Genomic DNA, 14094 nt, shown 5'->3' on the forward strand with positions numbered 1-14094 from the left:
ATTAATATACAAAATATAAATTGCAATATAATTCATAAACAAAATACCAAGCCTCAAAATTCCCATCTAAAATAGAACGGTACCACATATTATATTTAATCGATCAGTTTTTCAAATTCTTGCAATATATGAAAGATAGCGGTAGACTCTGAGATTATCTGTGCCCAGAATTGATCTCTAGTAATACTTTCTATGTTGGACACCAATGTATTATAACCCTTCTCATAGTTCTTTACCAAAATCTCACACAGCGTTAAGGAGTTTCAATTTCCTTACTACATAAACGGCAATATCTCTGGTACGAGGGGATATACGCTCCAAGGTTGTCCATAGTGTGCAGTACATCAAAGCGAAGTCTCATTATGAACATAATTGATTGACACATTTCAATAAACCTACAAAAGGTTTAGGGAAGACGAATTTTAGCTTTATATAATTGCCATACTTTATCCCAATGAATTGCATTCTGTTTAATTTCCTTACTAGCTACCCCCAGGTAATTTGAAGTTCAATACTAAAACCAATCAAACAATGGAATTCTGACTTTTTCAAAAAATTGTAACACTTTAGATCTGCTAAATCCACAGATATCAAAAAGACCCATTAACATAATGTCATTACCCTCTACGCTTCATATTTATAAATAAAGAAAGCTCCTAGAGATCTTCCATAGGGTCAATATCTACGTCAGCCCTAGTTCAGAGCACAGGGCTTCTACCGGAACACAGTTAGGCAGCCCTAATGTTTTGTGCCATATTTTTGCCTCTGGGTTTTTAATCGAAGAGATTTTCTTTTCCACAAATGCACTCGGCCCATATAGTATAATAGCTGGTACAATACTGAGGCTAAATAGCTTTAACATGGCCTCTACTGAATATCCCCTATTAGCAGTGATAGAGGATCTAATCGGGAGAATTTTCCTAATGCCCTAGGTTGTTTACACACCCATGGGAGAAATGCATTTCCCACAAGGGCCCCTCTGATGTGAATTACGTCCTGAAGAAGATGACCTGAACAAACTATGGTTATGAAACCGGTCGACCCCCGATACAGCATGAGCTGGTCTCATGCCCTTTTATGATCTATGTCAAAAGCAACCAGGCATAGACTGAATGAATTTAATTTGACCTGAGTGATGTATTGGGTCTTTTAAAGATTTTGTTTGTGAAACCTATATGTGTAAAAAAGACCTTAGATTTAGGGAACCTTATGTGTGTTGTTACATCAGTACAAGGTGATAGATTCTTCTAGTAGCTGGCACCGTGTTGGTCAATAAAGTAGTATACAACATTGTGCACAGATAGCTCTAGAAAAATCTAGAACTGGGCATTGTCTAATGTAAAATGCCCACTTTTTCAGTTGTTACTAAAACACTTGGCACTGAAATTCTTTTAAACAGTTTTCATCTGTAGGAAAGGGAATAATTTATTTCTTTTCTACTGTTCGTCACAAGCGGTGGTATACCCCATGCTAGGGATGGCCCGCTAAAAAGTGCTGCTATGAGTGTATGATGTATTGAACACACATATATAATATGTTTAGCAGAATTACTTCTCCACAGACCGTGATAGTGTGTTAACATGTTTTCAAAACCCACGGTAGGAATGCAAGTCTGACCTTGTATAGGTCAAAATAATAATACCCATTGTGTTACAATAATATTTCATACCCCAGGTTAGGACCGATCATTACACCTAAATACATGGTTTTATTAACAACCTCCATGGTTATATCATTTAACTTCCATTTAGCTTGATGCACAACACCCCTTTATCACCAATATTCATGATTTTGGTTTTATCAATATTCATAACCAGGCCAGTCTCATTGGAGTATATTAGTAAATAATCTAGGCTACGTTGGAGTCCCACAGCAGTTCTGTCAAGTAAAACGTTATCTGCATAGGACATCCACGAAAGAGTAGTTGTCCCGAACCGGTGGGGGGGGGATGGGTGTGCTGTGGGGGGGGATTGTGAGTTTTCTCCATCGTCGCACATAAATCCACTACACAGAGGGACCAGTGATAGTGTCTATTTTGGTGAATCGACATTGTTCAAAATGTCGATTTGCGAGTGAGAATGTCGAATTACTAGTTAGAATATTGAATTACAGGTTTAAATAGCATTTGTTAAAAATGGGGCTAATTAGAGTTAAGTTAGAATTTGGTTCAAATGGGAAGGACTAGGTGGGGGGGCTTCAGGGTTAGAAGAGGCAAGGGAGTTCGGAGGCTATACCCCATTCAAAGGTATTTGTTACTCCAGTATATATAGGGAGACTATATATGTTGAGTTAGGGAAATTACGTTTAGCAAGCATAAAACCCTTTTTTTCAAACTGTATTCTGATTATAGAAAGATCTACTAGATGGCACTCTGGGACAATAGATGGTGTTTGAATGTAGATATTGGGCTCTGTGAAAAAGGAATCTCTATTCTTTTAACAGATATATGACATTATTTTCTAACGCATGTAAATGTTTAGCATGCGTTAAAATCACATATAACCTGTATAAATTGCACACAACCTTCTTTGACCCCCTGGTTAGTTGGAATTTCAGCAGACAGTAGCCCTTCTTGATTAAGTCTTATCTGAACGAAGATATTGGATTAAAATAGTTTTTATAAAATACAACAATCCAGCGTCTATACCCCAGTGTTCTAATTTATCCTATAATTTGTGTTTTATCACATAGTCAAAGGCAGCCCTACAGATAAGGGGTGTATCTGCCACTTTTACCCCCTCCGTCCTTTCCCCCACCTATTGTCAATGTCCTTGCACCATCAAAAATGTCGTCCGGCCTAGTATGATAGTCATTGTATGTTCCTCTCCTTGCTCCCCTCTCCTCCTTCCCTCCAATCATTGTCGATGCTCTTGCAATATCAGAAATGTTGTCAGGCCTAGTGCGATAGTATATTACCCATTCTTAATGTCTCAAGGCCTTGTAAGAATGTTATTGTATTTTCCCTTGCTCCCTCCCCTGCCTTGAAGTGCTTTGAAACACATGTATAGGCGCTATACAAATAAACTATCATATGTCATATCCTATCCTAAAAATAGACAAATGCTCCTAAAAATATAAATGGGGAGTAAAAATAGTCCAAACAAATGATAGGAAACCGGCATGTAGGACCGTGTGCCCCAGTTTTCATCTGCACCCCTCCATGTATTTGTTTGGACTAGTAGTGCACGTAGTAACACAGAAGGAAACACATTATTATTTGAACTTATAACTTTTAAATGTGCTTGAATAAATAAGTGCAAATAAATATTATTACTAAACAGTTCCATTTTCCAGTTAAAACATTTTTACACGCTTATAAAATACTTCCGTTGGGAATGGAATTACATTTTGTACTCCCTAAAAATCATTTTACTTCCAACTTTAAGAAATGGGGAGTAAAATACTCCCACTTAAAAAGCTTATTTGGAGCACTGATCAAAGGTTTTAGATTAGTCCACAAAGAAAATATACAGCTTTTGATTATTCTTATACGTCAAAGTATTATATTATGGACAGTACTGAGGCCTTTATTTTTTTAAATCCGGTCTGTTGGGGTTTAGGATATTATTACTACTAACCCAAGAATTTATTTTCACCAGTATGCATGTTGCAAAGATTTTCAATATGGACTCAGTCCTGGCCAAAAGCCGATAATTCCCAGGATTAGATCCAACTCCTTTTTTGAACACTGGACTAGAATAGCCTTGCGCTAGCTCTGGGAGATATTTCCACTGTTGATGATATGAAAAATTATTTTCAGTACCATAGCCTTCAACAACGTGTTACTTTTGATTAGCAAGCTCGTCGGGCCAGGGGCCCGAGAAGCTTAACTTTATAATGATATCCACAATATCATTAAACCCAGAAGGCAAACCAAGAGAAGCGGGCCTCCAAATATGGATTATCGCACTCTTCACCACACATGTTCCTATGTAAATCACTGTCTTTATTATAATTTAAGACACCAGCATATTTTGTTCAATCCTCTTGAGGGGTTGGAATAATTTCTCATTAATGATCAACATCTGTTTTCGGAAGTAATACCAGAATTTCCAGCCATCCTTCTCCAACAATGCATGATATACAATGTGCCAATGAGCACTCCTTGAGAAAATTGTTTGCATTTCTATCCAGTTCTTATATTTTTAGTCTTGACTTTTGTTATAATATTAATTTTGTCAATCTGCAATAGTCTGCTAGTACGAATCTCTTAAATTCTTTCTGCTGATCATTTTTTTTGTACAATGGCTATATCCTACATCTGCATGGCCTTACCCCCTAAATTCCACTGGAAGTTTTTTTAGACCCAGTAGATCACAATAGGTTGTCCCATATTTCATAAATAATCGTACTGACCCCCTAAGAAATAACTAGCACCATTTAGTCCATACAATAGGGTAGAAATAAGATTTCTATTAAATGTATCCACCTTCACGGAATTCTATAATCCTCTATTGCATTGACTTGTACATATCCCATCATATCCTATACTTTTCCTATAGTGGCTCATACAGAGATTTATTTTAAAGCGCAAGACTGCATGGTCACTAAAATAATTATGGATAAGAGTAAAAGCATCAAAGCTACACAGGAGCTGTCTAGAAACCAACACATCTATTGTAGATCTGTTGATGTGTAACGCTCACCTGGTTCCCACGGGGGCGCTGGTCTAGTCTGGATTGCTGTGGCCTCTTCTAGCGTGATGCGCAGGACCCGGAACACCGATTGGACAGGACCTCCAAATCGTGCTTGCCTGGCCCGTAGGAATATCCTTCTTATGGTTTGGAAGGATGAACTCTCCATCCTGCTTCTGGTGCAGGGGCGCGTGTTCGTCCAGTTACTTCACTGGTTTTCAGAATGGCGCTGGCAAAATCCACTTGACTTTCCTGAGCGATGTGCCGTAAGTATGAAAGTTCAAAGTTCAAGTGAGGCCCCCTTTATGTTGTCTTTCTAACCTGTGATCTGTCCTTTATTTCAGGTGCAGAATGAAGGCGATGCGTCAAGGGGTTAAACTGCCGAGGTGAGTAGTGATGAGGGCGATCCCTCTAAATGTCCTTATCATTCCCCAGAAATGTCTCTTGTCCTTTCCCCATAGGGGCCGGGGTACGGTACCTGCCAACGGGGCGGCGCCGACCCGAAATGTGGAAGAAAAGCCGGTAAGTATTATGGCTGTTAATCAGGCTTTCCTTCTGTGTTCCTTCTGCTCACCTTTTGTTTCTTCCTCTCTCCCCTAGGTGCAGAGATGTGGCGTCCGATGCTGACAGCCGCGATGGAGCCGGGAGATGTCTCGAGGACAGGTGAGTGAAGCGTGGCGCTGCAGGGAGCAACTCAATGCTTTTAAATGGAAGTCTTTCTTCAGGGATGCTGGCGAGAAGATTCCGGATGCAGGTAAGAAGTTTGAAATAGTCCTTGGTTTTCACCTTTCTCTTCTCTTCCTTCCTTGCAGGTCTTCCAGGTTCGAGGCGGGCGTGGCTGGAGTCCAGGAGCAGGAGCAGACACGGTGAGCGTTAAGCTGCAGGAAGCAGAACAACGCGAAGCATGAGCTGCTGTCTGGGCGTGGCTTAAATAGCCTCCAAAGAAGTCCCAGGTATGTATCCTTCCCTGGCCACACCCGATTGAAAAAATAGTCCCTATGAAAAAATAGTCCCTTTCAGGTCTCAGGGAGGCCTGAAGCGTGCAGCATGGTCTGCATCAGGTAAGATGTCCAACATGAGCCTGGCGCCAAAGGCACCAGGACTGAGTCCAAAGAGCCCCTATAAGGGGCTGCTGGGCTTTTACCCGAGGGCATGATGCCTGCTTCCGGGGGTGCTGGGCCTGGCCTGGTGCTCCAGGGGTAGGCATCATGACACGATGCCATTAGACCAAGTATAATCCCCCTCACCATCAACCTTATTGCTGGAACTGAGGAACTTCATACCATAGCTCTTTTCTCTTGCATAAGCACCCTTAATGAAGTTACCGTCGGTACATACCGCATTGAAGTCTCGCGCCACCATATGTTTATCCGGTCGACCCAAAATCATCTCACCATGATTAATTAAATCCAGAACCGATTTACTTTCTGGAGGAACGTAAATATTAACGAGCATAATTTGTAAGGACTTCTCCCTAAGGGGGGCAGAGATCATGGCAGCAAGGATGGGAGGAATGGCGGTAATCCTGATATTCCGAGATATATTTGTTCTTCACTCCACTAACAAGACCACCACTAGGTCTACCTCTACCTTTCTTTGTAGCATATCTGTGTAACGGGGCCTAACCCTCCAGAACCACACAATCGCACTCCAGTCTCCTGAAAAGCAAATAGGTTGAATTCCTTAATAAATTAAACCCCTTTATATTTCTCGGGAAAGAAGCAAAGCCCCTGGTATTCCACAATGATAAGATAAGTGAAGAGGGGGTTACACCCTAGATATATCACTAAGAACAGGGATTTAATTTCTATCCACCCTGGGCTTCACAGTTTTATCTAAACTTTTTTTTGCCCTTGTTTATCATCCGGTCTATGGCTCCTGTATCATCCGATTCACAGTTAACCCTATTAGTAAACGTTCGAATCCCGGTTTCAGTCATTCCTGAGAGTAATTTGGCACAATCTCTGCGATTATCGGTGAGAAAGTGTACCAGGTACCAGTTGGCCATTTCCTCCTCCTCCTGCCACTTCAACTAGCTCAATGTCCTTAGTAGAAATAGTTGTAAGCTGCGTGATAAAATGAATTATTTGAAGAATATAGTTTTATTAAGGAATGGACTGCACTTAGTAGCACATATTTCTGTGAAAAAACACTGTTACAATTATTAGATTTATACATGTGGCAACGGCGAAGTATTCACCCTCAAATTGGGGCCATTAGGCAATGCACCATCTTTATCCTTATAATTCCTACCACTGACATCTCGGCTATAACCCAACAATCCATTCAATAGTCATAAGATCTTCCTGAATGGATTTCTATACGAGTAATAGTAATCAAACTGTATTTAATCTGTCCATTGGTTATAACCATACTATCCTCACATTCAGGAAAGAGTCTGAGGAGGAGCTCCCGTGCACAATCTCCTTGCCAATACCATCAGCTGTTGCTTTCTGGACGTTCAGTCGCAACTTTAGCACTCATTCTAGCCTTCTTTTTGCTGTCATCACATTTTACCAGCTCATACCCAGATGAGGTATGTACACAGTCCATATTTGCTATCGCAATGTTCTCTAAGGAAGACACATAAATCGGAGTGTTACAATGGTAGCTGAAGCCCTTTTTAGTGCAGTTTTGTCACTTAGTTTGTTTTCTTTATTCTTTCTTCTGATTCTCTTGCAGAGTTTTCTTTTGGTGATTCTGCGGCTAAAAATGTCATTATCCACTATGGATTCCGACTGATTTTATAGGAGCATGCATAGCTATCCGCTCTTCATCCAAAACTATAGCCTTAGCTGGAGGGAAAGAAACATATCTGAATGCCTCATTTCCCCCGTTCCTCGTGCCCAATGGTGACTTCCATTTAGTGGTAGTGGATCAGCATCCCTGGCAAAGTTTTCTAGCACAATGTCTACGCCTTTATACTGGAAGAACAATACTCTCAACAAAAAATTGGAATCAACTGGCATAAGAGCCTTGCTCCCAGCTTCCACTCGCACAGCTCCATGTATGTGTTCGGATCAGTTGTACCAGCAGAACTATGCCACAGGAAGGAGCTTTGCTATTATTACCGCTTGAAGTGTAACATTATGATGGCTCTTCTGTCGGGCTTGCCATCTTGTCAATAACGGCACTGACCCGGCTGATGGCGCTTGGGCATTTTTTACCGATGTTTTACTGAAAAAAGACTGAATTTCCATTTAAATTTATATAGTGGTTAAGGGGTTAAAACGGGTGGGGTTGGGGGGGGGGGGGATATGGGGAATGAGCACCCCAAATAAAACAAATCTGTATTTTTTTCAGTAAAAAAATGCCTCGAATAAAAAATATTTGGTAAAATCACATAGAACTCTCCTCTCGTGCATGCTATTCAGTTAAGTTGATGAAAAGAAGCCTGGATTTAAAATTATCTGTTTGTGTCAATCTTTCTAGTAACATAAACAAACGCTCCATTTGCCAAGGAGAAATAATTTTCTTCCCAACTTCAAGAGTGAATAGAAATAGAACCTCAAAATTGTATCTGGAGTCCTGTCTGGAAGACTTTGCACCCTCTGCTCTCCCGTGCCATCTCTTTATACAGTTCATACTGTCCTGTTTATCCTTAACCGTGTATGACTTTTTTGTCCATCATTGCCATTCATCATCTTCCATCGAGGCAGCTCTCCCTCGGCATACTCACCATCTCACTTGTCTACTAATCAGCCCTTTGCCACTGCTCGTTTACTCTGTGGGGCCAAAATTCGTATCTACCTGAACCCTTTGCATGGCCCCCTGTGCCATTCCTTGTGCCCCCCGTTACCGTTCCATGGCTTCTTTCTGTCCCTCTGCCGATTTCGATCACCTCGTTCTATCTTAACCATTCAATTAGTCTTGTTTTCTGTCCACCTCTTGATTTGTTGTGCCTTCTCTCCATCCCCCTAGTTATTCCATTTGCTTATTATGTGTTTGTTTCCAGTGTACCCTTTTTTTCTCTCTTTAGGAAAATCCTGTGTGCTCCTTTGTTGCCATAGCACCTTACGCCGCTCACTCAAGCGTTACCGTGTTTGTGCTTATACCCTTAACGAATCCTTATGGCATTTATTTTATCCTCTTGTATCTTGGCGCGCTCTTTGGTCAGGCTTGCCATCTCCCGTAACATTGTTGTAAATTGATGAGAAAATAACAGTGTTGTTGCTCTTCTCTGCCCAGGAAGAGTAGTAGTAACAAAAGCACAAAAATACAAGAGGAAAGGAACCTTTGGTGTACATGACTGATTAGAGGCTGGCAGAGTATGGAGGTTGATGGATGTTAATGGGCATAGAATTGGGGAGACATTCCGTTTCATCCTTTGCAAAAAAGGGACCTTGTAATACAGAAAAAATGCCAAACATTTTTTTTTATTTTTTTTATGCTGTGCAATTTCGAAATGAAACTTTCCAGGCTGCAAAATGTGAATTTACTTGTGCTGATTAACTCTTGGCAAGGAAAAATGTGTGCATCCTGAGAACTGAGTCGGTGACTGACTTTTTATGTCCTGCTAGTAGCTTTTCAACGGTATCCAGTGATATAACTGCTGCAAATAACATTGCGGGCGACTCGATATTTTTTTAAATGCTCTATACAACACTTTCCCCCGATATTCTAGTACTGGAATTTGTTTATATAATTGCACCAGTCCTAAAATGTGTTGTGGAGGGTGTTTAGTTTATGTCGCCCTCTGTTTTTCATCCAGTGATTATATCCCATATAACGCTTGCAATTTGAGAGTTTACCTCTAAAACGTCCATGTTTTCTGTAATACTTTTAATCCTATTTGTTGTTTTTTGTTTTTTTTTTAATCCTCTGTTCTTGCTAACCACCACTGTCCCCACCTATTTAGGGGCTAGTGCTCGTAATGAACAAACAAATATTACTAGTTGGACCATTGGCTAATGTTACATCACATGTTCTGATTCTTGTTTTAAATTCTTCTTTTAGGTCTCTTCACGCTTTTAGTTGAAGACTTTGGTGAGTATGATCTTTCTATTTGCACACTTTTGAGCAGGGCCCTCCAATTTTTTGGGCGCAATTGAGGTGCAGTTTGTAAGCAGGGCTGCGAGTCCCTAGAGCTTCTGTAGGCCTTATATTGAGTGGGCTCTCATTAAGGTTGGGGGCTGGTGGGAAAATGCAATCTGAATTTGGGGATTGATGCTAAAGAAGACTTGGTGGTGCCAGTTGTTTTTGTCAGGATGGAGTTCATTTGTGATCGGAGTTCAACGTTGCACTTGTACATTTTAGAGCTCTCTGAGTCTGTTTTACAGCTCTAATACGATCAGTAGGACTTTATGATCACCTTGAATACTAAAGCTTTTCTCTTCGTGTTCTTTATGATCACCTTGAATACTAAAGCTTTTCTCTCCGTGTTCTGGCGGTCTACGGGCCTCTTTCATACTTCTATTATATGATGTGAGAATAAAGCTGAACGAGGAAGATCTGTGCTGCCCCATGCCCTTTTCACAGGCCAGAAAATGACCAATATGAACTAATTGTAGAACATTCATATTGTGGACGCTTATCCTGTGGATATGGCCAGTGTATTAAAAGTAACGTCCTTTACAGAAATCACATGCATTGTTTTGAATGTGTTTCCAGTCTTGAATGCACATTTGCAAAGCATGCCATTATTGCATATTCTTCATGAACAACATGATATGGCCAACACATACTCTTCGTTTTAGTAAAAGGCACGGGCAATCAGTGATGCGTCATGGTCTGCAAGCAGTAGGTAAACAAATCTTTGTTTGACCCCGAACAAAGAAATGTATGACTAAAAGTACAAATGATATCAGAGCGCAGTCTGTGTTCAGGTGGAGAAATTGTGGCAGTTGTGAGTTCTTCAGGCAAGCTGCCCCTGTGATGGGGATATATGCAGCGCTCCAGCCAATGAGTCGGGCGTCATTGGCTTACTCCGTTGTCACTATGTTAATGTATTCCTTGGCTGGAAGGAGGACCACTGGCTAGCTATATGAATGTAGGTGAACATCATGTTAATTCAATCTTGAATTTACTAGCCAGATTATATATACATACATGAAGAGGCTGCATGCAGTTCTGTTTTTTTGGCGAGTGACTTTGCAGCTTGGCTAGTAGGGTAAAGTGATATCAGAAATACGGGGCCCTGACTTGCATATATTCTGAATGTCGTGCTGAAGCAATCGGGTCTGACCAGAACCGTAGTGCCCCTGCATTGCTCTTCACAACGCACCAAGTACATGCACCTTTCTGAACCTGCATTTATATATGATGCTGTATATATTAATTACTGTGGACAAAAAGGAAGGGTATCCCCTATGCCATGGACCGGGGGAGCTAATAAATGAAAACTACAAGAAGGTCACATGGGAAAGCACTAAAGTGATTTAAGTGCTCATATCACAGGTAGGAGGTCAAAATGAGAACAGGTTCAGTCAGGTGCTCAGATATCACTTCATATTCTAATATTTATTCAAAACATTACAAAAACACACATTATACATTCACAAAAATATCAACGTTAAAAATCATTAAATCATGATAATAATGCAAAATATTTGTATCAAAGCCATTGATAAAAGGGAGTTTTAAGATAGTAAATTCCAAGACCAGTACTAGTGAGAAATGGTGCAAATCCATTTTGTGATTAATTCCATTGGAAAAGATGGAAATGCAATACCAACCAGTACTAAAGGCAAGTAAAGTGTCAAGTGCCAAAGTGCCTACTGTAATTACAACCTATAAATGCAAATTGTTATATTTCATACATATTACAGTTTCGGCATCAAAATTCTATCTATCATCCGATTTGAACTGGTAGTCGCCTTCATCAGGGCGCACTGAGAAAGGTACAAATGGCATTAAAGGTGCTTATACAAAAATGTATACATAGATAATAATATGCTGCAATAACTTTCATAGATGAAACGCTGTGTAGTTCCAAGCTTGATTGTAGGTATCAGACCTAATGAAAGTATCACCCCATAAGAACTTAAACAATAATATAAGTAGAATAAGAAAAAAAGAAAGAGAAAAAACAAGAGTTAATTTAAAAAACGTACTGACTGAACCTCTAACAAGTTAACACATCCAAACCATAAACAGCAGACTATCATTGTAAAACAAGTTCACCTAAATTAGTCCGCATGTGGCGCAAAGAATCATTGTTTCATAAATGCAGCCCAACAATCGACAAGATGCAAACGACGATTGACTGAGGAGACAAAAAGAAGAAAAAGTGGAGTTGGAGATATCACTAGATTATCTCAAACTTCAACACTAAAGCACAGCAACTCCAAACCCAAGGAAGACACTCCCCTACTTTATAGCAGTTACACTGACCTGGTTCTAAAAAGAATCCGAGCATGAAAGGTTGGTGGTCCCTTGAAAAGATGTGGCAGTAGGTGAAATCCAAAGTGCGCAGGTCTTTCAATGAAGGTAGAGGATGCCAAACTAATCCTACATGTGGATAGCCTAAAGAAAAGGAATGCAAAAAATATGCAGCAGATAGATGCGGGTTACCGCGACATAAAACATGGGCCATAAAACCCTGATCAATGCAGAAAAATATATGATAAAGATGCTATTTCCCCTGCATTTTCGGATGCGCCATGACTACAGAACGGTTTGAACAAGAAGGCACATTGATATCGGATGAAAGCCATCATAAGGGTGCCCAATCGAAATGGATGGCCCAAGATAGCGGCCTGCTCAGAGGGAAATGCTTACATGTTCTCCCAGTAATTAAATTTGAATTAGAAAGACTGGATAAGCAGAAAAAGGTATGCGGCCCTGAGTCCGCCTCGCTAATGGAACAAAAAGTCTCAGAATACTATCTCTGCCATTAAGCATTAGGCAGTTTAGATGCTAGTAAAAACAATCGCAAAGGTCAGAAGTACACCCGTAGGACTTACCGCGTATGTATTGCTTCCGATTGCGAGCGGTTTCGAAGCGTCCGCATTCAGTCGTTGCAGATACGAACTGAAGCAGGACTGGCCCATCGGTCATTTATGACCCGTACGAAATTGGAAAAAAAGGAAGTAGGACTATGCGCCGTCGACATGGAGGTGGAAAAAGAAGAAATGGAAATGCGACTGTGCGTCGCAGCCCACAAGAGATAGACAAAGGGCCCGCCGAAAGCCCGTCACCATGCAAGAAAACGCCCAAAAAACAGTGGAGTAGCAAAAAGTCACCAGCATGAAAGAATACGCAAGCTGTAGCAACGCCCACAGGCCGACGCGAACAATCAAGATGCCCAGAAATTGAAAGCATGTCTGCGCGCGAGTCATCTACGCCCGCGGACACTAAAAAGGGACTAAACCTACCCCATTGAGTGTGGTCCAATGTTCTTGAATGGAACCAATATACGTGGGAATGAAGAGAGTGAAAAACAGAATGGACATGATACAAATATGTAACAAGATACCCGTGGGCCAAAATACTCAAGGAGGAGCTAGTAGCCTGACAGATGAGCCCGAATAAACAATGGGGGAAGAGAAGGTGTCTAAATATATATAATCAAGGGAACAGGATCAAATTAAATTGATTTAAAGTACACAGTGAAGCCATTCCTCTTGATGGTCAAGACCTGTCTCATAGCTAGTGGTGTTGTACATCTGCCATTGTTCTTTGTGCCAGGCGAGCCGCTGTATTATTTGAGTCGGTGCCCAAAACCCTTTCTAGAATACACCATTTTAGGTCATTACAAGTATGTTTTTTTTTTCCAAGAAATGTGTGACCAAAGGGGCCGTAATAGTTTTTTTTTTTTTTTTTTTTTTTTAAATTTGACTTTTATTGTTTTTAACAAGGAATGTGAACATACAGGTGGTTATACATTGTGCATAGCGAGCTACTTCATTAGGATCTCCAAGTCCACCTTAACAACAGTTATCAACATTAACGCTCCTTATTCCAGGAGAAAGCAGAAAGAAGAAAGAAAAAAGAGAATAAAGAAGGGAAAAGAAAACCCCCCCTTCCACCCCCCTTCCTATCCCCATTTCTCATGTGCGCTTCCTTCGGGGCATTGGCATTCTGAATCGTAGTGAGCTACGTGACGCGCATCTTGGGACATCCTACGATCATTGTTCTCCTGTGTGGTCTGAGACACGCAAGGGTTGCTAGCAAGGGGTCTTTCAGTTTTCAGTGATTGGTAGCATGGATCAGGAGCAGTTTCCCTGCTGAGTCGAGCCTTCCATGGTCGAGCGCGAGATGTATTTTGTTGTGAAATCGAACCAGACTTCCTCCTGTTGCGCAGCTTTGTCATGTAATATTGCTGTTACTTTCTCCATAGTGTAAATATTCGTAGCGATCTGTATCCAGTCCCTCTTATTAGGTAGGCAAGGAGCTTTCCATTTTATCACAAGGGCAGCTCTCGCCGCAAGTAAGAGGGGGGATATCAGACCTTTCACTCTTGTCATTTCGTCCTCTTCTTCTTCGAGGCCAAACAGGATCAGGAGGGGTGACAGTTCCC

General features: G+C 40.9%; 1 protein-coding gene across 2 annotated transcripts in view; it reads left to right on the plus strand.

Annotated features, from left to right (window-relative positions):
* Positions 1–14094, plus strand: part of BAP1 (BRCA1 associated deubiquitinase 1) — a 545466-nt gene that overhangs the window by 62034 nt on the left and 469338 nt on the right. For both annotated transcript variants that reach the window (XM_069644004.1, XM_069644005.1), the window contains exon 2: positions 9591–9620. In XM_069644004.1, the coding sequence (XP_069500105.1) occupies positions 9591–9620 (30 nt within the window). The remainder of the gene's footprint in view (positions 1–9590; positions 9621–14094) is intronic.

This window comes from Ambystoma mexicanum, chromosome 2p (assembly GCF_040938575.1).
Source record: "Ambystoma mexicanum isolate Mex_15411 chromosome 2p, UKY_AmexF1_1, whole genome shotgun sequence".
In the NCBI taxonomy this organism is placed as follows: domain Eukaryota; kingdom Metazoa; phylum Chordata; class Amphibia; order Caudata; family Ambystomatidae; genus Ambystoma; species Ambystoma mexicanum.